Here is a 16,427-nt window from a genome sequence, read left to right as displayed (position 1 = left end):
AGTAATCTTTAAACAAACCTAAAAGAAGATAGCCACAAATTGTACCTTATATCTTGGGTATTCTAAGTTTCTGGACTAATATTCACTTATCAGTGAGTACATGTCATGTGAGTTCTTTTGTGATTGGGTTACCTCACTCAGGATGATGCCCTCCATGTACATCCATTTGCCTAGGAGTTTCATAAATTCATTCTTTGGAATAGCTGAGTATTACTCCATTGTGTAAATGTACCACATTTTCTGTATCCATTCCTCTGTTGAGGGGCAGGTTCTTTCCAGCTTCTGGCTATTATAAATAAAGCTGCTATGAACATAGTAGAGCATGTGTCCTTATTACCAGTTGGAACATCTTCTGGATATATGCCCAGGAGTACTATGTCCAATTTTCTGAGGAACCACCAGACTGATTTCCAGAGTGGTTGTACAAGCTTGCAATCCCACCAACAATGGAGGAGTGTTCCTCTTTCTCCACATCCTCACCAGCATCTGCTGTCAACTGAATTTTTGATCTTAGCCATTCTGACTGGTGTGAGATGGAATCTCAGGGTTGTTTTGATTTGCATTTCCCTGATGATTAAGGATGTTGAACATTTTTTCAGGTACTTCTCAGCCAGGTGAGAATTCTTTGTTTAGCTCTGAGCCCCATTTTTTAATGGGGTTAAACACAGGAAACTCAAGAAGAACGAAGACCAAAGTGTGGACACTCTGCCCCTTCTTAGAATTGGAAACAAAACACCCATGGAAGGAGTTACAGAGACAAAGTTTGGAGCTGAGACGAAAGGATGGACCAGCTAGAAACTGCCATATCTGGGGATCCATCCCATAATCAGCTTCCAAACGCTGACACAATTGCATACACTAGCAAGATTTTGCTGAAAGGACCCAGATATAGCTGTCTCTTGTGAGACTGTGCCAGGGCCTAGCAAACACAGAAGTGGATGCTCACACTTAGCTATTGGATGGATCACAGGGCCCCCAATGGAGGAGCTAGAGAAAGTAACCAAGGAGCTAGAGGAATCTGCAACCCTATAGGTGGAACAGCAATATGAACTAACCAGTACTCCCCCCCCCCCCCCCGCAGCTCGTGTCTCTAGCTGCATATGTATCAGAAGATGGCCTAGTCATCCATCAGTGGAAAGAGAGGCCCATTGGTCATGCAAACTTTATATGCCTCAGTACAGGGGAACGCCAGGGCCAAGAAGTGGGAGTGGGTGGGTGGGGGAGCGTGGGGGGGGGACCTTTGGGATAGCATTGGAAATGTAAATGAAATAAATACCTAATTTTAAAAAAAAGAAGATAGCCACGAGAACAGAATCCCAACTCTAACAACAAAAATAACAGGAAGCAACAATTACTTTTCTTTAATGTATCTTATTATCAATGGACTCAATTCCCCAATAAAAAGACATAGACTAACAGACTGGCTACACAAACAGGACCCAACAATTTCCTGCTTACAGGAAGCCCATCTCTGGAAAAAAGACAGACACTACCTCAGAGTGAAAGGCTGGAAAACAATTTCCCAAGCAAACGGTCTGAAAAAACCAGGCTGGAGTAGCCATACTAATATTGATTAAAATCAACTTCCAACCCAAAGTTATCAAAAAAAACAAGGAGGGACACTTCACACTCATCAAAGGTAAAATCTTCCAAGATGAACTCTCAATTCTGAATATCTATGCTCCAAATGCAAGGGCAGCCACATTCATTAAAGAAACTTTAGTAAAGCTCAAAGCACACATTGCACCTCACACAATAAAGGGGGAGACTTCAACACCCCATTCTCATCAATGGACAGATCCTGGAAACAGAAACTAAACAGAGACAGTGAAACTAACAGAAGTTTTGAAACAAATGGATTTAACAGATATCTACAGAACATTTTATCCTAAAACAAAAGGATATACCTTCTTCTCAGGACTTCATGGTACTTTCTCCAAAATTGACCATATAATAGGTCACAAAACAGGCATCAATGGATACAAAAATATTGAAATTATCCCATGCATTCTATCAGATCACCATGGACTAAGGCTGATCTTCAATAACAACATAAATAATAGAAAGCCAACATTCACATGGAAACTGAACAACACTCTTCTCAATGATACCTTGGTCAAGGAAGAAATAAAGATAGAAATTAAAGACTTTTTAGAGTTTAATGAAAACTAAGCCACAACATACCCAAACTTATGGGACACAATGAAAGCATTCCTGAGAGGAAAACTCAATAGCTCTGAGTACCTCCATAAAGAAACTAGAGAGAGCATACACTAGCAGCTTGACAGCACACCTAAAAGCTCTAGAACAAAAGGAAGCAAATTCACCCAAGAGGAGTAGCCAGCAGGAAATAATCAAACTCAGGGGTGAAATCAACCAAGTGGAAACAAAACAAACTATTCACAGAATCAACCAAACCAGGAGCTAGTTCTTAGAGAAAATCAGCAAGATAGATAAACCCTAGCCAGACTCACTACAGGGCACAGGGACAGCATCCTAATTAACAAAATCAGAAATTAAAAGGGAGACATAACATCAGATCCTGAGGAAATCCAAAATACCATCAGATCCTTCTACAAAATGCTATACTCAACAAAACTGGAAAACCTGGATGAAATGGACAAATTTCTAGTCAGATACCTGCCATCAAAGTTAAATCAGAATCAGATTAATGGCCTAAACAGTCCTATATCCCCTAAAAAAATCAGAAGCAGTCATTAATAGTCTCCCAACCAAAAAAAAAAAAAAAGCCCAGGACAAGATGGGTTTAGTGCAAAGTTCTAACAGACCTTCAAAGAAGACCTAATTCCAGTTCTTCTCAAACTATTCCACAAAATAGAATCAGAAGGTATTCTACCTTCTACGAAGCCACAATTACTCTGATACCTAAATCACATAAAGACCCAACAGAGATAGAGAACTTCTGAACAATTACCCTTATGAATATCAATGCAAAAGTACTCAATAAAATTCTTGCTAAGTGAACCCAAGAACACCTCAAAACAATCATCCATCATGACCAACTAGGCTTCATTCTAGGGATGCAAGGATGGTTGAATATATGGAAATCCATCAACATAATCCACTGTGTAAACAAACTCAAAGGCAAAAACCACATGATCATCTCATTAGATGCTGTGAAAGCATTTGACAAAATCCAACACCCCTTCATGATAAAAGTCTTGGAAAGATCAGGAATTCAAGACCCATACCTAAACATAATAAAAGCAATCTACAGAAAACCAGTACCCAACATCAAAGTAACTGGAGAGAAACTCAAAGCAATCTCACTAAAATCAGGGACTAGACAAGGCTGCCCACTTTCTCCCTACCTATTCAATATAGTACTTGAAGTCCTAGCCAGAGCAATTCAACAACAAAAGGAGATCAAGGGGATATATACAATTTGCAAAACACATGAAACTCAAGAAGAAGGAAGACCAAAGTGTGGACTCTTCGTCATTTCTTAGAATTGGAAACAAAACACCCATGGAAGGAGTTACAGAGACCAAGTTTGGAGCTGAGATGAAAGGATGGACTATCCATCCAGAGACTGCCTCACCGGGGGTCCATCCCATAATCCGAGTCCAAACGCTGACACCATTGCATACACCAGCAAGATTTTGCTGAAAGGACCCTGATATAGCTGTCTCTTGTGAGGCTCTGCCACTGCCTGGCAAATACAGAAGTGGATGCTCACAGGCATCCATTTTACAGAGCATAGGTCCCCAATGAAGGAGCTAGAGAAAGTACCCAAGAAGCTGAATGGGTCTGAAGACCCATAGGAGGAACATCAATATGAACTAACCAGTACCCCCAGAGCTCCATGGGTCTGCATCAATCAAAGAAAACACATGGTGGGACTCATGGCTCTTGCTGCATATGTAGCTGAGGATGGCCTAGTCCGTCATCAATGGGAGGAGAGGCCCTCGCTCCTGATAAGGTTCTATGCCCCAGTATAGGGGAGTGCCAGGGCCAGGAATGGGAGTGGGTGGGTTGGGGAACAGGGGGAGGGGATAGGGGATCTTCAGAGGGGAAACTAGGAAAGGGGATAACATTTGAAATGTAAATAAAGAAAATATCTAAAAAAAAAAATGTGGAGGGAATTGGAACTAGTATATGGGAGAGTATCGACAGGTTGGACACATGCTGAACCACTGTACATAGAGCTCTTGAGTACCTGCAGAGCTTTACATCCACAGCGACCCTGACCCCACATCCACACTCAACCCAGCTACCCGTAGATATCAAGGGTTTCTTGTACTAAATTTTAAAAGCTGTTTGACTAGATTAAAGTACCTGTAGCAGACACATAGACTTGTGTCAGAAACTTGGTTTTGTCATGCAGAATGGGACAGTCACAGAGAATAATGCCCATGAACCCCTAAACTTCATCTCATACTAAATGAAACTCTCTTGTAATTGTGAATGGAATAAATGAGTAAGCTAATAAGGAAGAAAATTAAGGACTTTAGAACATGGGAGAGAGGTTTGGTGTTTTGGATAGGGCCAATGATGGTGATTTTTCATGTCATGTATTCCTATATATTTCATATTATGATGGATAGTGTTAGCTGTCACCCTGGAACAATGATACTCACCTGAGAAGTGAGTATCAATAAAGGAGTGTCCAGGTGGGCCCATGAGCATGTCTCTAAGAGATTGTCTTAATTATGCTAATTAGTCTGTGAAGACCCAGCCCTCAGTGGGCAGCACCATTACCCTGGGATTGAGTCCTGGATTATTGAAGAATAGAAAACATAGCCATGCATCTATGGATTCTCTGTACCTTTGCCTCTAGATGTGATGTGGCCAGCTATTTGAAGTTTCTGCCCCCTTGATTTCACACAATGAAAGAGTGCAATCTGCAATAGTGAGCTAAATTAGAGCCTCTCCCCCCCCCCCCGCCAAAATTGATTTTTATAAGGATATTTTTCTCACAACAGAAATGAAACTAAACCACATAGACATTGTTTTTAAAATATATTTTCATACTGTTTATTATACAAGACAACATTGCTATGGTTGCCCATGTTACACTAACCATGTCACTATAAGAAGTATCATTGAGACACTGCTAATATAAAGGATTCAGATTAGATTCAGGTAAGTTCTTCAAAACATTAGCATTGTCAGTGAATTTACTCAGTTTCAATGCTAGATCTAGTGTGAAATCAGATGAAGGGAAATATGTTCCACTAAGCCAGGAGTTCTTCATCTTACTTGAATATTTTGTTACTGCTACTTACAAAGTTGTAGAACTGTTATATTTCCCCCCTTACATGCCTTTCTTTCCCTGAGATAGGTTAGCCAACTGTTCCCTCAGTGAGCAATGTTGGGACTACCTTTCGGAAGTTCTTAGGCGGAACAAAACACTGAACCACCTAGACATCAGCTCCAATGACCTGAAGGATAAAGGGCTGAAGGTTCTCTGTGGGGCTCTCACTCTCCCAGACAGTGTCCTGAAGTCACTAAGGTAGGATTCTTTGAGCTTGGCCTTGGAGGCTCTGTTTAAGAATCTTTAATATATATGCCTGAGTGTATGCCAGGTAGGGTCACTCACCTCAGGCTCCTGAAGACCCTTTCCTTAGGACAGATAGATCTGTGTCTTGGCCTCTGTGTCATGGTTTTGGTGTGTTGTGGGAAGCTGTTCAGAATATGGACATAAGGGACTGAGAGAAAGAGGGGAATTATGACTAGAGCTGAAGGGATGGTTAAGAAGTTTGGATGGGCACTAGAAGATGAACAAATATCAACAGATGGAAAACTGGAGCCCAGATCCTAGACAGAAGGGTGTATTAGTGAATTTCTCATCACCATGACTGTGATGAAATATCTGACAGAAGCAACTTAAGGGAGACAGGGTCATTCGAGGTCATGGTATGGAATGGTCTCATCTCTTCTGTTGGGGAAAAAGCATGATGAAGTGGCCTCATAGTGGATAAAAATTATTCTCAATTTTGTGCATCAGGAAGCAGAGTATGGAACCAAAATCAGGGTCTAGAATATAATCCTTAAGCCTACACCAACTGGCCCACGTCTACCTGTTAGACCCCAATGTTCCAGAGGTCTCCCAACTTCCCAAAATAGTGCCCCGATCTGGGGACTAAGTGTTTAAACACAGGAGCCTGTAGGAGACATTTCGTGTCCAAAGAAAGAGATGAGGAAGAGGGAACCCAGCAATGTGTGTGTGAATTAGTTATTCTGCATGAAAATTCTACCATGGAAAAATAAACAGCAGTGTAACAATAATGGGAAGATAAACGACAGATCTCTCGATTTCAAATTATAAAAGCAAGAGGTATTTGAGTGATTTAGCGTGGTAGTTGTTTTTATCATGCCAAGTGGACTAGTATTCCATGATCAAATGGCTTTTGGTGAGAAATCCAGATGTGTGGGACTGTTACCTAATCTGTTGTGAAATCTCAGAGTCCCAACATTTTTGTCCTATGTAGAAAGGGGTAAGGAAGAAAATTAAAATGCTTGTATAGTGTTTTTCCTCTTATAATGGCTTTGTAAAGCCCACTAAAGTATCATTAAGGATATATATTTGAAAACATTAAAAGTATCCATGATTCCCCAGCACTAAAAAGAAAGAAGAAAAGGTAGTTTAAAAGTATAAACCACCTGAGGTCTCTAAAAATACTGAATTTGTATTTTAAAAAAATCTGTTGGGAGAGGAAAAATCTGTTTTCTCCAATGGAATGACACTGAGTATATCGCCCACACTCCAGGGCATGCCCCATACTCAGGAGTAGTTGGTCAACCCAAAATGGATTCCATGTTTTATAGGCTTCTTTTTTCCCAAACTGGGTGAGAATGAGATCCTACCTCAAAAACAAAACAAAAGTAAAAAGTATATGGTAATTACAAAAACCCTGCTGAGGTTCAGCTCCAGCCTAAGGAGGGTTCTGAGAAAGGCACGAATGGGAACAGCGCGGATTCATTAGTGACTCGGGGTCAGTAGTAGCTGCAAGCTGTCAGTTCAGGTGCTCTCTCTGTTCCCTGGGATTCTCATCATTCTTTCTTCTCCTTTCTGACCAGAGAGCCTGAACCCAGCCTTTTATTTACTAAAGCTACATCATCAAGGGTTTGATCATTGTTAATAATCTTCAAAATTTCTTAAATTTGCTGGGCACTTGTGGCACATGCCTTTAATCCCAGCACTTGGGAGGCAGAGGCAGGCGGATTTCTGAGTTCGAGGCCAGCCTGGTCTACAAAGTGAGTTCCAGGACAGCCAGGACTACACAGAGAAACCCTGTCTCAAAAATCAAACAAAAAAAGTTAAGAATTATCATTAGGGCTGGTGAGATGGCTCAGTGGGTAAGAACACCCGACTGTTCTTCCGAAGGTCCGGAGTTCAAATCCCAGCAACCACATGGTGGCTCACAACCATCCGTAACAAGATCTGACTCCCTCTTCTGGAGTGTCTGAAGACAGCTACAGTATACTTACATATAAATAAATAAATCTTAAAAAAAAAAAAGAATTATCATTAAAAAAATTCTTAAATTTACATAAATTCTATGAATCCCAGATCAATAGTCCCAACCCCCATTTGCTTAGAGCAGAAACTAAAGACAAAGCTAAAGCACATTTCCTTACAGGTTTACATAGCCTGTTCTTCACAGGCTTCTTTTGGTTTCCTAGTACAACACACAGCAGTCTTTTTTTTTAAGATTTATTTATTTTATGTATATGAGTATACTATAGCTGTACAGATGGTTGTGAGCCATCATGTGGTTGCTGTATCAGGGTCCTTTCAGCAAAAGCTTGCTGTCATATGCAGTAGTGTCTGGGTTTGGTGGCTGATTATGGGATGGATCCCCGGGTGGGGTAGTCCATCCTTTCATCCTTGCTCCAAACTTTGTCTCTGTAACTCCTTCCATGGATATTTTGTTCCCTATTTTAAGGAGGAATAAAGTATCCAAACGTTGGTCTTCCTTCTTGATTTTCTTGTGTTTTGCAACTTGTATCCCCTTGATCTCCTTTTGTTGTCGAATTGCTCTGGCTAGGACTTCAAGTACTATATTGAATAGGTAGGGAGAAAGTGGGCAGCCTTGTCTAGTCCCTGATTTTAGTGAGATTGCTTCGAGTTTCTCTCCATTTACTTTGATGCTGGCTACTGGTTTGCTGTAGATTGCTTTTATTATGTTTAGGTATGGGTCTTGAATTCCTGATCTTTCCAAGACTTTTATCATGAAGGGGTGTTGGATTTTGTCAAATGCTTTCTCAGCATCTAACCAGATGATCATGTGGTTTTTGCCTTTGAGTTTGTTTATATAGTGGATTACGTTGATGGATTTCCATATATTAAACAATCCTTGCATCCCTGGAATGAAACCTACTTGGTCAGGATGGATGATAGTTTTGATGTGTTCTTGGATTCGGTTAGTGAGAATTTTATTGAGGATTTTTGCATAGATATCCATAAGGGTAATTGGTCTGAAGTTCTCTATCTTTGTTGGGTCTTTATGTGGTTTAGGTATCAGAGTAATTGTGGCGTCTTAGAATGAATTGGGTAGAGTACCTTCTGATTCTATTTTGTGGAATAGTTTGAGAAGAACTGGAATTAGATCTTCTTTGAAGGTCTGATAGAACTCTGCACTAAACTCATCTGGTCCTGGCCTTTTTTTGGTTGGGAGACTATTAATGACTGCTTCTGATTTTTTTAGGGGATATAGGACTGTTTAGGTCATTAATCTGATCCTGATTCTGATTATTATGTGTCAGGAGGAATTTCTTTTCTGGTCCAGTCTATTTGGAGTTCTGTAGGATTCTTGTGTGTTCATGAGCATCTCTTTCTTTAGGTATGGGAAGTTTTCTTCTATAATTTTGTTGAAGTTATTTGCTGGCCCTTTAAGTTATTCTCATCTATTCCTATTATCCATAGGTTTGGTCTTCTCATTGTGTCCTGGATTTCCTGAATGTTCTGACTTAGGATCTTTTTGCATTTTGCATTTTCTTTGATTGGTGTGTCTATGTTCCCTATGGAATCTTCTGCACCTGAGATTCTCTCTTCCATCTATTCTATTCTGTTGCTGATGCTCACATTTTTGGTTCCTGATTTCTTTCCTAGGGTTTCTATCTCCTAAGTTGTCTCCCTTTGGGTTTTCTTTATTGTTTCTACTTCCATTTTTAGATCCTGGAGGCTTTTGTTCAATTCCACCACCTGTTGATAGTGTTTTCCTGTAACTCTCTGAGGAATTTTTGTGTTTTCTCTTTAAAGGCTTCTAGCTGTTTACCTGTGTTTTCCTGTATTTCCTTCTTAAAATCCTCCATCATCATCATAAGAAGTGACTTTAGATCCATGTCTTGCTTTTCTGGTGTGATGGTGTATCCAGGACTTGCTATGGTGGGAGAGTTTGGTTCTGATGATGCCAAGTAACCTTGGTTTCTGTTGCTTCTGTTCTTAACCTTGCCTCCTGCCATCTGATTATCTCAAGTGCTTGCTGCCCTCAATATATATGATTGGAGCCTGTCCTACCTATAATCCCAGTTGATTCAGGACCCCTCAGAGTCCAGCTTTCTCTGTGATCCTTTGATTGTGGGCTCCTCTGAACCTGATATTCTTGGTGTGTCAGAGTTTTTGGCAGTCAAGCTTCCTCTGCGACCCTGAAATACTGCTGTGACCCAGCTCCTGTTATCCTGGGATCCTGTTGTCCTAAGATCCTGGGCATGTTACAGTGCCTGGAAGTGATGTCTCCTTTGAGCACCATGGGGCTGTCTGGTCTGCACCATGGGGCTATCTGGTCTGTTTGAAACCAAGGTAAACCAGAACTGATCAAAAGGAACCGGAGCCTCTGGTTAGGAAGGGCTCTGGTGTCCTTGTTCCTGCTGTCACAGACCTGTCATAATTGGATTGGCACATATGTTGTGTTCTACTCACCAGTGATCCTAAGATCGTGTGGAGTGTCCTCTGGGGACTGTGGGGATGTCCGCCAATTCTGCGCCCAAGGTGTCCCAGTGCTGGCGCCAACCAGAAGCCTCTTTTTCTTTTTTTTTTTTAAGATTTATTTATTTATTTTATGTATGTGAGTACACTGTTGATGTCTTCAGATACATCAGAAGAGAGAGCATCTGATCCTATTACAGATGGTTTTGAGCACCATATGGTTGCTGGGAATAGAACTCAGGACCGCTGGAAGAGCAGCCAGTGCTCTTAACCACTGAGCATCTCTCCAGCCTGAGAACATGATATTTTCTGAATCTCTGAGTGCTGTCTGCTGTTGCAGACATCGCTGGGTCTTGTGAAATGCTTCCTTTTCAGATCAGGGAATAACCACAGTATTGTGATTTTTCTCTTACAGTGTGAGATATTGTCTCATCACCACTAGTGGTTGCCAGGACCTGGCTGAAGTCTTGAGGAACAACCAGAACCTGAGGAACCTACAGGTTTCAAACAATAAAATAGAAGACGCTGGTGTGAAGCTCCTGTGTGATGCTATAAAACATCCCAACTGCCACTTAGAGAATATTGGGTGGGCATCACCATGGTCATAGCTGTGTCTCCGAGGGTGGCAAAAGTGGGTGATTAGTGTGCAGAAACGTAAATTAAAACTCCATAGGGGGACTGGAGAGATGACTCAGAGATTAAGAGCACTGTCTGCTCTTCCAGAGGTCCTGAGTTCAATTCCCAGTGATCACATGGTGGCTCACAACCATCTATAATGAAATCTGGTGCCCTCTTCTGGCCTGCAGGCACACATTCAGGCAGAATGCTGTATACATAATAACTCTTTAAAAAGAACAAAAAATCCATAGGGCTAGAGTGCTGGCTCACCAGTTAAAAGCACTAGATGCTCTTCCAGAGGACCTAAGTTCAATTCCCAGCACCTATATGTTATCTCACAACTGTCTGTGACTCCAGTTTCAGGGGACCTGACACCCTCATACAGACATTCATACAGGCAAAATCCCAGTGAACATAAAATGAAAATCAATATTTTTTTTTGAAACTCCATAGGCAATGTAGGTAACATGGCAGTTAGCAGTAGTTAAGCCACTCTAAAACCTCAAGCCTGAAAGCAGTAAATCTTTACTGCTTGCTGATTGCTAGCCTAGCCAGGTATGATTTATCTTGACTAGGCATACTTACAGAATTGATCATCTAGGGAAATATAATGGGGGGGGCAGCCTAACTGTTGGGAATGGAGGCAGGAAAAGGAGGTGGTGTGTGGATAGATGTATAGATGGATGGGTGGGGAGATGCATGGATATATGGGTAGATGGATGCATGGGTGGGAGGATGATTGGTTGCATGCAATGAGTAGATGTTTATTACACAGATGGATGCATATTTAGTTGGGTGAGTCCATAGATGTTTGGATGGATCTATGCACTGGTGGCTGAGTGATTGATGGTTGCAAGTATAGATATATGCTTGTCTTCATTGATGGGAGCCTGCATAGATATATAGCTCTTACTTGGAAAGGAATATATATGGATACTGGATGCATGCATAGATGGTTGAACGAATGCAGCAATGGAGGTCCACTGGAGATGACAGGAGTGATGAGACCACATCTCATTGACTTATTTGAGTGGACTGGTATGGCAACTGCTTTGGCTGCCATGACAAAAATAGATTGACTGGCTCATACAGTAGGGATTTATTGACTAAACACAGTTGCAGAGGCTAGAAGTGACATTATGCATCAACAGGGATGGTTTCTTTAGAGCACCAAACAAGGACTATGTTCCAGGCATTTTTCATTGACTTGAACATGGTTGTCTTCTCCTTGAGTCTTCACAGTTATACAAGATTAGATTCCCACCCTACTGTCTTCATTTTAATTTAACTCCCTCTCTAGAGACTGTCTGAAAATCCATACTCATGGGATACTGGAGACTGGGACTTCAACATATGAATTTTGACAGCTTGTACTTTAGTCCATAGCAGAATGAATCTCCAGGGCTCAAATCAAAAAGTATCAAGGTGTTTGAGATGTAGGCTCAGAGCTCAGCAACCCTTGTCCCCTGTTTCACTGTAGTACACAGTGTGAGGTCCAATTTCATCCCAGCTTCAAGGGCTGGGACAGCAGGCCATTAGTGGAACTATTAGTTCACCACAGACATGGATACTGAGAATGAACAATTGTGATCGCACCTGCCAATAGTCCTCAGAGGCTATGGAGTGAGCACACTCTAGATCTAGACTGAGTCACCACCCACCCACCCACATGCCTTCTCACCCTGACACAGAACTATTCATTTTTGTTGCAGATTGGAAGCCTGTGCACTAACTGGTGCCTGCTGTGAGGACCTTGCTTCTGCTTTTACCCACTGTAAGACCCTGTGGGGAATCAACCTGCAGGAGAACGCCTTGGACCACAGTGGATTGGTTGTACTGTTTGAGGCTCTGAAACAGCAACAGCATACCCTGCATGTACTTGGGTGAGCTGGCCTCTGTTCTCTTTGGTAGGAAGAGTCCTTAGGGATAAGAAAGGATAAACTGAGATCTGAAATGTGCTGCTAATGATATGATAATTTAAGATAGAAATCAGAGCTGGGGGCATGGCTCAGGCCGTAGAGTCCTTGCCACACAAGTATAAGGGGCCAGAGTTTGATCCCCAGAAACTACATGGAAAAAGCCAGGCATAGGGTTTGTATTTATAATCTCAGTAATGGAGAGATAAAGACAAGGAGAATCCTTAATACTCACTGGCCAGCCAGTCTAGTCAAATTGGTGAATTCCAGGCCAAATGAGAGGACCCCCATCTCAAAAATCAAGGATGATACCTAAGGTTGGCCTCTGGCCTCCGCCTAATTATACACACACACCCAAAATGCAAGTAACTCAATAATAAGATGGTCACAGCAATAATAATCCTGCCAATGCTACACCAGTAAGCATATCTTATCATCTTATTATCTCCTCTCTCCCTCTCTCTCCCTCTCTCTCCCTCTCTCTCTCTCTCTCTCTCTCTCTCTCTCTCTCTCTCTCTCTCTCTCTCTCTCTCTCTCTCTCTCTCTCGGTGATGTTACAGGAGTATTAGATTAAGTATAAAGCCCTTCCTTGCCCTCGGACTGGTCAGTGCCCATGTACTGGCAATACTTGGTACTATTGTAAGGTTAATACATAAATACGGTTGTAAATACAACTTTATTTATGCAGACAGTCCTGACTTAAGATTGTTTGGATCTACAGTACAAAAGTACGCCCAGTCATTCACTGTTTTCTCCAACACAGTAGTCATTAATTATATGAGATAACATTTTTAACATTTCAACATTTTAATATAATATCATCTTTATGTTAGGCGATTTGATTTTTGCCCACCTGGAGCCTAATGTGAGAGCACTGAGAACCTTTAAGATAGACTACGTGAGCTAGGGTGGTCTGCTTGTAGATAAAGGTTTATCTTATGCTATTATCATATAAATATGTGATCTAGAGTACTTTATATAAGCATAAGATATTTTATAAGTACGAGATACATTATATACTATTATTTTTATAATCTTCAGCATTTATCTCCATTGTTTGTTTTTCCCCCTGTGGTCTTCAAACCCTTATGAGATCAAGGTGATTTTGTGAAAATATGTGAGTTCAGGTGCACATGTGTTTATGGGAGACCAGAAGAAAACCTCTAATGGCCATCCGTCATCAGATGCCATCTACCTCAGTTGTTTTTGAGATGGGATCTCTCACTGACACCTGAGAGTAACAAATTCTGTAAGGCTGGTTAATCATCAAGTGCTAGGAATCTGTCAGTTTGTGCTTCCTTGGTTCTTGGACCACAGTCTTATTCCAGTCTTTCCAGCTTGTTATGTAGGAGTTGGGAAGTAGCCTCAGTTCCTCATGTAGCAAACACTTCACTGGGAGAACCATCTCCCCCGGCCCTCAAGATCAGGGTCATTTTAGGCAGTTACTTAAGGTACTCATTTCTAGGAAAGTAAAACCTTATAGAGGTATCCAACCTTTTGGCATTGCAACATGGCATATACAGAGTTCACACTCAAAAACTGTTCAGTTTGTTTACCAAAAAGAAATTTATTTTGAGTAAACTTAGACTTTTGTGCTAGCCCTTTTCATAGCTACCCTCATCTGTGTGTGACTCATGGGTGACAGGGTGAATATGCCTATGAGATGCTGAGTTAAAATGTCTATAACTCTTCTTTCCTGGAAGGAAGACACAGGCTCACTTCCTAAGATTTACTCTTGCCAGTTACCTTGCCCCCTCAGAGTGTTGAGTGCCTGCAAGATTTCTTTCTTACTTGGTGTTGGCTGGAGGTTGGAAGAGTACCAAGTGGGAGTGGGTGCATAGCAAAGCAGAAAGAGGTGAGTTATCTGTCATTTACGGAGTCACCCAGCTTCGCATCTGATTACAATTCAGCCATGTTTACCTGCACCCTGGAGTAAGGAATCCATTTCTGATTTGATCTGCAAAGTAAGAGTTGTTCTTTGACATGAGAAATTCAAAACTATATCGGTGTCAGATAATGTGATAGATATTATGAAACTAAGTAAGTTTCTATGATGTCCTCTTACTCCACTATGGAACGTCTCAGAAAGACATATACTACAATTAATATATGCCCTAGTACATGCTTCATTCCTACAGGACAAACCTACTTAAAACATAAAAATACACGTAACATGATGGTCTGAATGAGAATGTCTCCTATTGGCTCAGATGTTTGGATATGTGGTCTGCAGTTGATATTGTTACTTCGGTAGGGTTTGGAGGTGTGACCTTGCTTGAGAAAGTATGTCACTGGGACAGCCTCATACCATACCCAGAGAGCTTTCTCTGCTTCATGCTTGTAGTTCAGTATGTGGGCACTCAGCTTCCTGCTCCTGTAGCCACCCTTCCCTGCCGCCATGGTGATCGACTTTTATCTCCCTGGAACAGTAGGGGTTTTAGGCAAATAGATCTTTCCTTCTGTAAGTTGGTCATGGTGTTTTATCACAATAATAGAAAAGTAATTCACATAGAATGAAAATAGACAGGAATCAGGATATATGAGAGAGAGAGAGAGGGGGAGGGAGGGAGGGAGGAGGGTGAGTGTATGCATATTCATGAGAACAATTACTGGTTGGAGCTTGAAAAAAAAAATCAAGTCTTTTCCAAGTCTTCTATGCAAAACCCTAAAAGCTTAGAAGGTACTTGTAGGAAGCACTGGAAGTACCACCATGCTGAATGTTGAAACTAAATTTAAATAAACCTCAGTTTGGGTGTAGAGTTCACAGCACAGAGATGGTCAGGTAAAGAAAGAGCTTGCAGCAGAAGTCTGAGGACCTGAGGTCAGATCTTCACCGTCCACCTAGTAAACCTGACTGTGGTCTCATATGTCTGTAGCCTTAGGGTCAGGGAGAAGGGTGGAGATAGGAGGCTCCCTGAAGCTCACTGGCCAGCCAGTCTATGAATGGCAGGTTCAGTGAGAGACCCTGTCTCACAAAGATAAGGTAGAAAACAATTGAAGACATCTGACATTGACCTCTGGCAGGCAGGCATGCATGCACATACGCTAATAGGCAGACCAACAAGTTAAGATAATTTTATTTCATTTTTTTTAAATTTTATGTATGGGTATTTTACATGCATGTATATTCTGGCTTAGAGGCTAGAAGTTGGTATCAGAGCCCCTGGAACTTAAGTTACAGATGGTTGTGAACTGCAGTGTGGGGAATTGAACCTGGGTCCTCTGCGAGAGCAGCCACCACTCTTAACCACTGAGTCATCCCTCCAGTCCCTAGATCAGTTTTTATGGAAAAGTCTGGATGTCGGAGAGCAAAAGGGACGGTGTGGAGAAATGGCTCCTCTGTTAAGCTTTTGCTGCTCTTGCAGAGGACTCAGCCTCAGTTCCCAGCATCATCTGATAGGGCAGCTCCCAACTGCTCTCACCCTACTTCAGCAGGTCCAGTGACTTCTGACTCCCACAGACACCTGCACACATGTGCTGCCCAGAGATCCACACAGGCATATGCACATACATAAATAATTTTAGAAAATTAAATCTTAAAAGAAGAGTAAGTTAATTAAAGCTTTTTTTTTTATCATTCTAGACTTCGAATTACTGACTTTGATAAGGAAACCCAGGAGTTCCTGATTGCTGAGGAAGAGAAAAACCCATACTTGAGCATCCTAAGCAGTGTGTAAGGCAGAAGCAGAAAACAAGGGTGGACGTTCTGGTGCGAGAAACATGGCTGTATTCTGACCTCGAACTACCTCCAAAAGAAAGAGAGCAGGATCCTTAATTTGGCCCATTATATACAAAAATCACAGGTCACTAACATTCCAGTGAGATACCGTTTCTTTGCCCCCACCACCTTCACCCCCCATTCAGATGTGTTTTGCAAGATAGATGTAGCTTTTTGTTTGCACTACAGAACCAAACGGGCCATTCAAAGACAGTTATGGTAAAATGACTGCCTTATGATGACAGTTTTTCCACACATTCTAAGCATACAATAAAGTCTT

At 41.5% G+C, this 16,427-nt stretch overlaps 1 protein-coding gene across 1 annotated transcript in view; it reads left to right on the top strand.

The window, feature by feature from the left end:
- Positions 1–16,138, top strand: part of LOC147003727 (NACHT, LRR and PYD domains-containing protein 4C) — a 41,490-nt gene extending 25,352 nt beyond the window's left edge. The window contains exons 6-9 of the mRNA XM_085841078.1: positions 5,306–5,476; positions 10,311–10,481; positions 12,226–12,396; positions 16,013–16,138. Of these exons, the coding sequence (XP_085697204.1) occupies positions 5,306–5,476; positions 10,311–10,481; positions 12,226–12,396; positions 16,013–16,106 (607 nt within the window). The 3' untranslated portion in view covers positions 16,107–16,138. The remainder of the gene's footprint in view (positions 1–5,305; positions 5,477–10,310; positions 10,482–12,225; positions 12,397–16,012) is intronic.
- The last annotated feature ends 289 nt before the right edge of the window (positions 16,139–16,427 follow it).

The sequence above is a fragment of the Mus caroli genome, unplaced genomic scaffold (genome assembly GCF_978045245.1).
Source record: "Mus caroli unplaced genomic scaffold, Mus_caroli_1 scaffold_8, whole genome shotgun sequence".
Classification (NCBI taxonomy): Eukaryota; Metazoa; Chordata; class Mammalia; order Rodentia; family Muridae; genus Mus; species Mus caroli.
The sequence above is the reverse complement of the archived record's forward strand: the minus strand, read 5'-3'. Positions and strand labels throughout refer to the sequence as shown.